This window comes from Filicampus tigris, chromosome 14 (assembly GCF_054856515.1).
Source record: "Filicampus tigris isolate MCC_2025a chromosome 14, RoL_Ftig_1.0, whole genome shotgun sequence".
NCBI lineage: Eukaryota > Metazoa > Chordata > Actinopteri > Syngnathiformes > Syngnathidae > Filicampus > Filicampus tigris.
The window spans coordinates 3,285,001-3,297,708 of record NC_141230.1 but is presented as its reverse complement, the minus strand read 5'-3'; the positions used below and the strand labels follow the sequence as shown (position 1 = coordinate 3,297,708).

The 12,708-nt window shown below is 37.8% G+C and overlaps 1 protein-coding gene across 15 annotated transcripts in view; it reads left to right on the top strand.

Moving 5' to 3' along the window:
- The window catches only part of lmo7a (LIM domain 7a), an 86,337-nt gene that overhangs the window by 20,133 nt on the left and 53,496 nt on the right, over positions 1–12,708 (top strand). For all 15 annotated transcript variants that reach the window (XM_086050694.1, XM_086050693.1, XM_086050700.1 and 12 more), the window contains one exon: positions 1,270–1,339. In XM_086050694.1, the coding sequence (XP_085906820.1) occupies positions 1,270–1,339 (70 nt within the window). The remainder of the gene's footprint in view (positions 1–1,269; positions 1,340–12,708) is intronic.

The following is a 12,708-nucleotide window of genomic DNA, read 5'->3' as shown; positions in this document are numbered from 1 at the left end:
CTTATTGTGTTTTTATTTATTGTATTGTTTTTAAAGTGCTTTATTACAGCTCTAGCTGTTATGAAATGCGCTATATAAATGAAATTGTATTGTATTGTAGAGTTCAACTTGTTTCTCAGTCGATCTTCAATAAGAGGAATGTCACTGCGTCTGTGTCAAGATTTCTGCAATTCATTGTAGTTCTGGGCTCCTCCGAGCTGCAGATACGGCACCCCGCTGCTCTAGATTGTGAGCCATCATGTCCAAGAGTTGTTCTAGCGCGTGATTACGTCCATAATTAGTTTTTGCGTGGGCAGCTCGACTTGTCTTTATTTAGACGTCAAAAGTGCTGCTGCTGTTGAGCATCGGTGAAAAAAAGAAACTATACGCTTGACACGTCTAAACAAACATGATACGCGGCCAACTTTGGACCAGCTGCACGAGCGTTGCGTTCATTGCCTGCATGATAAGCACTTAATGTGTGGCTCAAAGCCAGCCTCACGTATCGCCACATCCATCTTGCGAGCGTCGTCGGTCACAACAGCGACTCCGTGATTTGGCCTCGGAGGTTCCCATTCGGTGACAGCTCCTTTTAGGACATCTGCTATATTCACTCCAAAACACCGTCAAAAGAAAATAGATCTCGTGCTGTGCAGGGACGAGAAATCTCGTGGCGTTCTAATCCCTAATAATTGTATATAATAATAATTTTTAATTTTTTGTTTGTGATTTGGAATGACATGGAGGACAAACATAGTACCTCAATAATAATAGATATAATTAAAATATAAATATTAAAGAATAATTAATGCAACAACTACTGCAGCACTCGCAGCAGTGTAAATGCTTGGTGGGCCAGATTAAAGAACCGAGCGGGCCGTTTGTGGCTCATGGGGCATCCCCATTTTCGATGCTCACTGAGCTGAAAATAAAACCAGCTGCAAGAACTGTCAGGAATCATTGTTAGGCCCTTGGTGGAGGTCTACTGAGTGTGACATGGCATTTTTACTTTTAGCTAAAGTCCTATGAGATTTGCTGAAATCTCGTGCAATAGTAAAACATTAAAAAGCTACAAAGGGACTATTCTGTGAGTCTTTATACTACTAGTGCTGTGTGGCGGGTCCAGCTTGTTTACATGGTGTTGCAGAAGTGCCACTGCCGAAACCATATCCAGGTGGCCTCCATTAAACACTATCGTAAACACAGCAGGGCTTTGCAAAGCTTTTTGTTCATTCACTGTAACTTAGAACAGACGAGCAGATGACTTGTGTGTTGTTCTTTCTTCTCCAGTGTAATCAACAAGATCAAGCCTGGCATCATCAAGAGGGTCAACAGGCTGCCAACACCAATTGCTGGTCTGGTAAGGCTCGTTTGCTTTTTCGTTTTGTCTGAATGGGACAGAGGAAAGGTCACTGTTAATGACAGCTGCAGAGCACGCTAATTGTACAATTAAAAGCCAGCATTTTGCTGTCTTCATTCATGACGCTGTTGTGTATGAACGGTAGCGACACGGAATAGAAGAGCAAAGTTGCCTCAGCGAACTTTCCGCCCTCCGTGGCAGTATCAAAGCTGTAATTGAAGGACCTTTTACACTACCTGTAAAAGCTTGCATTTTTTCATATTTATTCCCTTGATGCTGTTGTGTATAAAGGACAGCGACACAGAATGAGGGGATGAAGTCAGTCTGTCAATTGTTCAACGTTTGGAGGTAGCGGCGTCATGCTTACAGAAGTCCTTTCACACCAGTCATAAAAGCTGCAACTTTTCTGCTTTTTTCTATGTCACTGCTCTGTTAAAATGGCACTGACACGGAACAGGTGATAAAATTGTCCCATGAATTATTCACCTTTAGATTCAGAGTTGTAATACAAGCCCCTTCACACTGGCTGTAAAAGATTTTTTTCTTGTGGCACTTTCTGCCTTTTGTCTGAGCTTTTACTAAAAGAAAATTGTCCGTGGCTAGAAAGCAAAGCGCAAAGAGTCTCTGTCACAAAATAAAAAAAACCTTCATCTAAATTTATATCATTATCAATAATGATAGTACAAATAATAGAATAAAACAAAAATGCACATTTGCATGGACATGCAATATAATCATACATAATGAAATAATGATATATATAGATAGCAACTTAACTTAACAATAGGTAGCAAATTTCAATATAATAATACATAACACCATAAAGTATATCTATATGAAATGTAATATAAAACAACTTCATTTAATACAGTGCCACCTTTATTGGAATTTGCAATATGAAATGGGTTCTTTTTGTACCTGTCCTACTTGAAAGTTTTGTTGCAATGTGTTATCTGTAATCCTGCCAATATGCACGCAAACACATAGTGGCGGTAAAACTATAACAATATAAGACTTTGTCCTTGTCAGTTATCATTGTTTGGCCTTGGATGAGGTCATCTGCATGCTATTCTATTCTAGTTGATTTCTGAAAGGTTCAAGCTTAAGATGCAGAGGCGCAACTATTTGTTTTACAAGTAATTAAAATGTCACTTTTTCATGATGCAGTGAATCCCTGCTATTTCTGAGCGGTAGTGACAGAGTCTTGCCGCAAATAGTGAAAATGTGCTAATCATTTACACCTATTCAACAAAGTTTGTAATTAACCAAAAGACGCCACAAGATGGCGGTAAAGAACTTCTTTATATTAGACAAGGCTATGGTTTGACCAAATGACGCTCCTCCTTATCAAAGCAATATTTTTATACAGAGCACAAAAACAGTGAATAGTTGAGTTTTTCGGCAAGTAATCGAGGATTGGTTCCTAAATCGGCAAAAAATGCCAAACACCGCATGCCCCACTTAAAGGTGATCAAACATGGCTAAGGTTTAAAATGATGTTTGTCAACAGTTTACTCAAGTTCTTTTTAAGAGTAAATCTTTCTCAGCCTGGCAGTGTATAGATTTAAGCTGCTTGGAGTGAGTGGTTTAACTGGCGTTTTGAGGTGTGTCTGCATACAAGTTCAGGGAAATCCAGGCTGGAAAGGTGCCTTAAACCCACCCGTTACAAAGCTCTCTCTTGTGGGAGTAATTGAGTCCAGCTGCTTTGTAGAATTATACAGTTTTTCTTTTTGTGTGGCTTGTTTTTGTGATGCTACCACATGGGTACCAGTGAGGTGAAGGCAAATGTGACGATAACCATAGTTACCGCAAGTTCAAACTGCCATTTTATGGCTCCACGTGATATGACAGCCAATCTCTTGAGACTTGAGTTCAGTTAGCATCTGAAGGATGATCTCCACAAATGTGTTTTGCTTTTTCTTTAAATGATTGCGTGGATGTGTGTAAACTAGGTTTTATCCATATTAAAACAACGTTTAGCTTCATGTTTACATATTAATAAGCACAGTCCGTTAACACGTCATCAAAGGCTGAGTAATTTAAACTCATCTTTACACTTGTTGGTAATGTGTAAGTGTACCTGTACCATCATGACTATTATGACATGCCCAAGCATTCCTGCACCTTTCCCACACAGGCCACACCAGCTCCTGCTGGATCCGCAGCGGTATTTTCCGAGACTTGGACCGCAAACCTTTTGAAACCAACCTGGTCATAAATTGTGCAGCCAAAGCAGGGGAAAACTCCCGCCTGGACGGCAGCTATTGCTTACCGCTAACCACACAGAGAAAAGACCAACGTCCTTCCAAGCAAACATGACTCACTCACTCGCACTCTGCTGGGTGAAAAGCGCAGAATTTCACTACTCAACATTTATATTGCCACTCGTAGTCCTTATAAGGACTATTGATGCATATAGTGTGTGGTTTTTAAGCAGATGAATCTAGACAAGGTGCAAAAGTTGGACAAATAAACTCTCACAGGGCTGGATTTGCATTGCTTCTAATGGCCAGCAGAGGGAGACTTGCAAAAAAATGGTGTACATGTCCCAAACTGTGGTGTGCAGTTGACAAAGATTAGCAACGTCACCTGATATGAATCCCCCAAAAGAACAAATTTTAACACTGAAATGATTAATAGGTTTTTGTTGTTGTTTTATGGTAACAGATTAACTTTCCAAAATGAAGAAAATGCAAGAAAAGAGACAATATTGTTGTGATTTTTTTTTCCTGTTGTTAAAAAAAATTGATACACAAATACAAATACAAGAAAAGAAGAAAGACAATATAATTATACATATACATTTTCCACTTTAAAAAAGGCTTAAGATGAAACTAAAAAAACATATTTGGGGGTATAATAATTTTCAAAATACAAGAAAAAAATTTATATATTTTTGATTTTATTCCCCTCTATGCTTTTATATGACTTTTATAAAACACTTTTGGCGCTGCATATTAATTTCCAAAAATAAAGAATATCCAAGAATGAAGGCATGATATTCTTGTAATAGTGTACCTCAACAACAACAACACATTAACACGCGAAACAAAACATTTTTAGAATTGTTTTTTCCTCATATAACTTAAAAAATAGTCAACACAGCGATCCTCAAAATAAAGTTGTTTTGGGACTGTGTTTTCATTTGTAAAATTGACAAAAACACAAGAAAGAAAAGCAATGTTGGAAGATAAGAGACAAATAATAGAAAGGATCATATTTATGTTTAGATGAATGTTGTCATCTTGATGAAGTTCAGGCTGCAGTTTTGCAAGAACAAAAACCTCCAGAAAGGAAAGAGTACAAAAAAAATCTCTGGTTTTGCAGAAAATTTAGCATCATTGGCTGCAGAGATGAATTCTTTTGGTTTTCTTTTGGGAAATCTTCCCAAGTCAGTGCAAGTCTCTGTCTGGTGTTGTTGCTGCTGAAGAAACAGCGAGCTGTGGCTTGGGCCGTGGTACCGTTGTGAAGTGGGCCCATGTTTAGATTTGGGTTGACGAATTGATGGACCAGCTCAGGTTGAATCTGGTGGATTCCAGATTCCAGGTTTGATCCCCAATTTCCCCTGCATCTCATCCAAAGTATCCACAAGCAAGAAAACTGAACCCGGTCCTGATGCTGCGTCATCATTTTAGAAAGGAACTATTTATGTTGTTTCGCTGTCATGGCAACAAGCGCCACCATTATTAATCTCCGTGGAAAGGAAACAAGACTTTTTTAATGTTACTATAATCAAGCGGAACACAGTATGTTCACTAGTTATATTCATTTTCATTTTTTCTCATTGGAAATAATCACAACAGAAACTGTGCTTGATGCATTCAGGCCTCTTTGTATGATATAGACATTTAACCATTATTGAAGCCATTACTTGTGTCGACAGACATCTGGCCACAACTTGCAGAGAGAATATTTAAAGGATGTGAACTATGCAGGCTGCTATTTTAATAGAATTGAAGGCTGGAGTTCAATTGAGGCTAATTGCAGTGCACGTCCGTCTTAGGCCCAAAACTGTTGCTGCTGAAAAGAGAAAGTCGACCACAATGTGACTGTTGCATTTGTAACGGGTCCGACACAATCCGTCTGCATGTTACTAAAAAAGGGCACTTCAAGTCTGCGTGAAAAGGATTTGGAGGCCGTTGGACGGAAACGACATATTTAGCAGGATTAAAAGCATTGGCGTGGCATTCCGAAAACAGCGTTATCTCAAAGCTGCCAGTGTGCCTGCAATGTAATTCTGTGTTTCATATCAAAGTGACATTAACTACAGTTCTAATGACTATTTGGCCGATTACAGTATCGGTGACAAAGGCTCAATGGGAGGTTTTTGCTTCCTAATTGACTTCATCACTGCAGAAAGAAGGTTCGGAGTTCCTCAACTGCCATCTTAAAGGATATCTTAAAAAGTTTAGCAAAAGTATCCATCCATCCATTTTCTGTCATGCAGTTCCTCATTAAGAGTTGTAGGTGAGCTCGGAGCTATACCAGCTGACGTTGGGTGAGAGGCGGTGTATGGCTGGTCACCTCTCACCTCGCAGTATTAAAAGGTAATCTATGAAAATTGCAAAACAAATAATCAACATTTAGGGTACTACAGAAAATGTGACAAGGTATGGGTAAGGTGTATGGGCCAAAAATGTTCTATTGTAAAAACGGCATTAATTAAGTGAAATGGCGCCATGACATACGAGAGAGCCAAGTTCCGGGTTTTTCGAGATACAAGATATATGAGAGAAATGAGATATGCTCTGCCTATTTTTTGCTTTCACCCATTAATGGCTTATAGCACTTGGCTCAACATATCCTCAAAACCAATTCACGCCTATAGAATCACCCTCTTAAACCTGAGGTTCGTCCAGAAATTCAACACCTACAAAATAATTGATATCTCAGCCCCTGTAGCAGACAGAAACATAATTCCCAAAGAATTTGAGAGCTTAGACACATGGCTTTCACACAAACCCAAGTTTATTCATCTTTACTGTTTCAATTGAAGATTTAAAAATAAAGTGTCAGTGCAAGAGAAGCGCTATTTTTAATTTTAGAAAAATCAAGTGGTAATTACCATTCTCTATTCTGTTACAAAGCTTTCGATATTGTCATTGTTTACAAACATATATGTTAACCATATATCACGGTCGACTGGTTCTACTGGTTCAAAGTCCACAAGCCCGTCGTCTATATCACTGCCGTTAATCATTTCAGAGCTTCCGTGATCGACGGTGTGCGCCATTAAGCCTTGAATTCCGGAACATTCTCCATGGGCTCACAACACCCTCACGTGTATATTTTGATGCATTTTATTGGTAAAGAGACCGAGAATTGGATAAACCTAAGGAAATGACGTATACGCTCGCCGGCTTTTTAAGGGTAGAAAAACAACAGAGCTACCGGCTCTACTGGCAGAAACGCGATTATGCGCTCCCGGCCTTAATGGGATAACTTGTGAACAAAAATCTGAGCACTAGCTGTTTGCAGAAACCTCAACTCACTTTACTTCACAACAAGCAGCAGTTTGGTAGGTAAAATAGTGAACAATTTTTCAAAAAAGAGGCTTCAAATATGTTTTGCCACTCCCAGTTTGAGATCACCGTCAAACTAAACATAAAACAAAGAGAATTAAACGTTGTGTATTTTACAACCACATAACTTTGCTTTAAAATTCCAGTAGCATAATCCTGAAACATAATGGCATATGCGATAGACGGGTTCAGAACACTGAGTCATATATTTTCCCATTTTACCAGAATTATGCTAAAAATCTATTTAAAAGATATATACATAATACAAAAAGACAATATACAGTAATAGTATATACATAAAAAAATACATATACAAATAAAATACATACAAAATAAAACAAGAAATGAGAATAAAAATATGATATTACAATAATATTAATAATACATTAACTAATATTAATGATCAAGTATTAATTATTTGCAAACATTGATGGCATGGCAGTTCGAAACTGTCCTCGGGACTGAACCCTAAATTGCCTTCTAAATGACAAACTATTACCTTACTTCGTTAAACAAAAAATAAATTAATAAATGTATTGGTCATTGAGGTCATTTTGACCGCAAACTGCTTTAGTTTTCTGTCTATGTTCATTGGGGATCTTTTTTGCACTCCTCTCACAACCCAGGAATCAAACCTGCGACATACTTGCGCTCGGGCGCTGTTCGCGCAATCATGTCAGTCAATCGGTCAGGCAACATTCTGGAGATGATCTGAAGAAGGCGAGGTGGAAAAACACCTTAATTAGTCTGTGCATGTGAACTATGTTTCAGATGAAGCACAAGTAGTAAACCTGCAGCCCGAGGACCACATACGGCCCAGGAGACTAAATGTCAATAATAAACACACATGCTAAATGTTAGCTTACCTTGTTTCTCTGGACAATGCATTACTGCACGCCATGCATGCAGCGCTCCGTTTTCTGGCTGCCCGCAATCTCCTTTTGGATAAAATGTGTCTGCCTACTAAGATGTCCTATGGAAAGGCCTATGGAATACTATTAACACCGTGATAAGAAAGCGACCTAATACTTTCATACCAAATACATTTGTAAATAATGGTAGAACAATAGAAAATATGAAATACATAGTAAATGAATTTAATGCATATTTTGTAAATATAGGCCCGAAGTTAGCCTCAACAATAACCACCTTTCGTTTAGAACCCATGTGCAATAATGTTCCTACAAACCAAAACTCCTTATCATCCAAAGCAACTAATGAAAAAGAAATTATTGATGTGGTGAACAAATGCTCGAACAAAAAATCTATGGACTGTGATGACCTCGACATAGCTATAATAAAACAAGTCATTGATGTAATTGCAAAACTACTATCTCATATTTTTAATCTATCTCTTACAACTGAAAGCTTTCCAAAACAAATGAAAATAGCAAAAGTTATTCCCATCCATAAAAATGGGCCAAAGGATCAATTCACAAATTATAGACCAATATCAATTCTGCCACAATTCTCCAAAGTATTAGAAAAGCTTTATACGAACAGACTAGATGAATTTATTGAAGCACATAACATACTAAATAATAGCCAACATGGGTTTAGGAAAAACAGATCACCTGTACTTGCCCTAATGGAACTCAAAGAGGAAATCACAGACAATATTGATAGGAAAAGGTTTTCAGTTTGAATTTTTATCGACTTAAAGAAAGCCTTCGATACTACGGATCATGATATTCTACTAAAAAAGATACACAAATATGGGATCAGAGGTGCCGCTTTTAACTGGATAGAGTCTTATCTGTCAAACAGGAAACAATATGTCCAGTTGGGACAGCACAGGTCCATGTGTGAAAATATAGTATGTGGAGTTCCCCAGGGATCTGTGCTGGGTCCAAAGCTGTTCCTTCTTTACATCAATGACTTGTATTTGGTTTCAGAAAAAATAAAACTTGTCCTCTTTGTAGATGATACAACAATTCTATGCTCAGGTGATAACTACGAAATATTGATGGAAGAGATTACTATTGAGAAGTGTAAGTTGAAAGACTCGTTTGCAGAAAATAAATTATCCCTAAACATCCAAAAAACAAAAATTATGTTCTTTGGAAAATGCGATATCAACCCACAAATTTTAATCGATAATGTCGAAATAGAAAAAGTCTGTGAATACACATTTCTCGGAGTAACTCTTGATCAGAATATTAGCTGGAAACCACACATTTCAAAAATCAAAACCAAACTGGCAAAAATCGTGGCTTTGGTGAATAAATCAAAACATCTCCTTGACAAAAAAATCCTTGTACACTATATACTGTGCTCTTATTCTGCCTCACTTATCGTATTGTGTGGAGGTTTGGGGGAATGCCTATAAAAGCAACACTGAGGTCTTAGGTAAAATCCAAAGGAAAGCAATCAGGATCCTCCGTTTGGCAGGATATCGTGATCATACAAATGCTATGTTTCTCCAATCAAAAGTGTTAAAATGTAGGGACTTAATAGAGTTTAGGGCAAGTTTACATATCCTCAAAGTTAAATTAAATATTCTCCCAGAACATATAAATAAAATGTTCTGCACAAGAGAAGGAGTGTACAACCAAAGAGGTAAAACAAATCTAAAAACAAAATACTCTAGAACTAATCTAAAAAGCATGAGTATTACCAGGTATGGAGTAAATTTATGGAATAGTCTAGATGATGATATTAAAGCCTGTAAGAATCCAGGCCAATTTAAAAATCGATACAAATGCTACATTATGCATAAATATGCAGAGGAACTAAAATAGTTAACACCTGAGCATAACATAAAAAAAAAAAATTAAAAAAAGAAGAAATGTACATCATGTCGCTGTTGAGCTTGCATTAAAAGCGAATCAACAATCAAAACAATGTTCGCTACTTTGTTCAATTGTGTTTATTTTATACAATTAGAAACAACTCAAACTGTGCTGCTCATTTTCAAACGAGTACACTATTTTTGCCATTTTTCTCATGACATGCCATCATGACTTGTTTTCAATATCCTTAAATTATACGACTATAAATGTGATATTGTTCTCAGTTATCCTTATATTGTACGACCATACAAGAGTATGTTATGACTTTGTTTCAGTTATTCTTATACTGTACAACCATAAACTAGTACACAAAATGAGATATTGTTCTGTGTAAAACAAGGGGTAGGACTGTTACAAGTTCATGAACTTCTACCTGCCCCCTTTGAGTCCCGTCTTGTGTTTCTCCTTTTGGTAATATTTTTTTGTTTTCTTATGTTACTCAAATACATTTCTTAAAAAGAAAAAAAAAAGTAAATACATCAGACATCCATTTCCTTCCATTGTTGTCTTCATTAGAATGTCTCTTACCGACTAATACACTCGTTGATATGACATATATAAACAGACGTAAACATTTGCTGACACCTCTACTCTGAACTGTGCCTCAAAGTCGAGAGGTCCTCGTTTTAAATGTTGGCTCAGACTTTCCTGTTTTGAGTTTACATGTTGTCGCCATGCTTGCATGGGTTTTCTCTTGGTACTCCGGCTTCCTCCCACTTTCCAAAAACATACATGTTCAGTTCCTGTGTAACGTGGCGATCCTGCGCCGTCCAGCCCACACCACTCACTCACCGCGTCACCGCCTTGGGAGTCAAGTCCGCTGACCGTCGAGCTAAAAGTTTGGGCTGTTAAGTCAGCGGCCACCACCCTCTTTGAAGGCTCCAAAAAGTGAGGTTTTACTAATGTACATGCATGTGGCACAAGTTGGCACCCTTACGCTGTGAAAATCTTGCTCTCAATCCGGGTCACGGCACCAATGTTACGTGGCATTCCTGCACCATCCAACCCACATCACTCAGGATGCTAATTCAGTGGCCAGCACCCTCTTTGAAAGGCTCTGAAAAGTGAGGTTTTACTAACGTACACTCAAGCTGACATCTCTTAGACTTGGAAAACTCTAAATTGTCAATATGTGTAAGTGTAAATGTGAGCGTGAATGGTTGTCTATGTGCCCAGAGATTGACTGATGAGCAATCCAGGTTGTACCATATCTCTTGTCCAAAATCAGAAGGCATCGGATCCAGCTCACCCGCGACTGTTATGAGGACATGTGCTATAAAAAAAGAAAATGGATGAAAAAAATCCCCAAATTTTATTTGGGATATATATATCATTTGTAAATCAGGGCTCTTGTCAAGGACGTTCACACAGTTGTTCTGAAGCCACTCCTTTGTTTTTTTTTGGCTGTGTGCTCTGGGTCATTGTCCTGTTGAAAGGTGAACCTTGAGGTCCTGAGCACTCTGGAAGAGGTTTTCCTTCAGGATATCTCTGTACTTGACCGCATTCATCTTTCCTTCAATAGCAACCAATCGTCCTGTCCCTGCAGCATCTTGGTCTCATCAGACCAGAGAATCGTATTTCTCATAGTCTGGGAGTCCTTCATGTGGTTTTGGGCAAACTGTGCGGGCTTTCATGTGCCTGGCACTGAAGAGAGGCTTCCGTTGGACCACTCTGCCATAAAGCCCCAACTGGTGGAGGGCTACCGTGATATTTGACTTTGTGGAACTTTCTTCGATCCCCCTACTGCATCTCTGAAGCTCAGCCACAGTGGTCTTTGGGTTCTTCTTTACCTCTCTCTTGAAGGCTCTTCTCCCACAATTGCTCAGTTTGGCTGGCCAGGTCTAGGAAGAGTTGTGGTCATCCCAAACTTCTTCCATTTGAGGATTATGGAGGCCACTGTGCTCTTCGGAACCTTAAGTGCTGCAGAAATTCTTTTGTAACCTTGGCCAGGTCTGTGCCTTGCTACAATCCTATCTCAAATATTCTTGGGCAGTTACTTCGACCTCTTGATTCTCATTTGCTCTGACATGCATTGACAGCTGTAAGGTCTTATATAGCCTTTCCTAATCAAGTCCAATCAGTTTAATTAAACACAGCTGGACTCCAATAAAGGAGCAGAACCATCTCAAGGAGGATCAGAAGAAATGGACAGCATGTGAGATACATATGAAGGTCGCTGCAAAGGGACTGAATACTTTTGACCAGATGATAGTTCAGTTTTTCTTTTTTCATAAATTTGCAAAAATTTCGACATTTCAGTTTTTTTCTGTCAAGATGGGGTGCTAAGTGTACATTAATGAGCAATAAAATGAACTTTTCTGATTTGGGCAAATGGCTGCAATGACACTTAAAGTGAAAAAATTTCAAGGGGTCTGAATACTTTCTGTACCCACATATTTGTATATGTATGTATGTGTATATATGTATATGTATGTATGTGTTTGATCGTCACATCATAAATTTCAAATGGCCCTTGGCCCAGCAAACTGAAATGGTATACCACCCCTGTGTTAAAGACAAAATCGGATGTAAGGGATTTTGTTGGTTTTTTTCCTTTAATTTTGCGTATTAATGATTGGCTAGTATAATTACTACACAGGCAAAATGGTTAGATAATTGGCCTGTGGGCAGCCACTGTGGTTTATAGAGCCAGCATGTTTGGGCCTTTTTAAATATAGAATCTACCCAGCAATTACACCAGACCATGATGATGTCGTCCTATCCTCGCGTGGAACTCACTTTAGCTCTCTGGGAATTCTATGTGTGTGTGTGTGTGTGTATGTATATATATATATATATATATATATATATATATATATATATATATATATATATATATATATATATATATATATATATATATATATATATATGTATATGTGTATATATATATGTGTGTATATATATATATGTGTGTATGTATATATATATATGTATGTATATGTGTGTATGTATATATATATGTATGTATATATATGTATATGTGTGTATATATGTGTATGTATATATGTATATATATATATATATATACATATATATATACATATATATATAT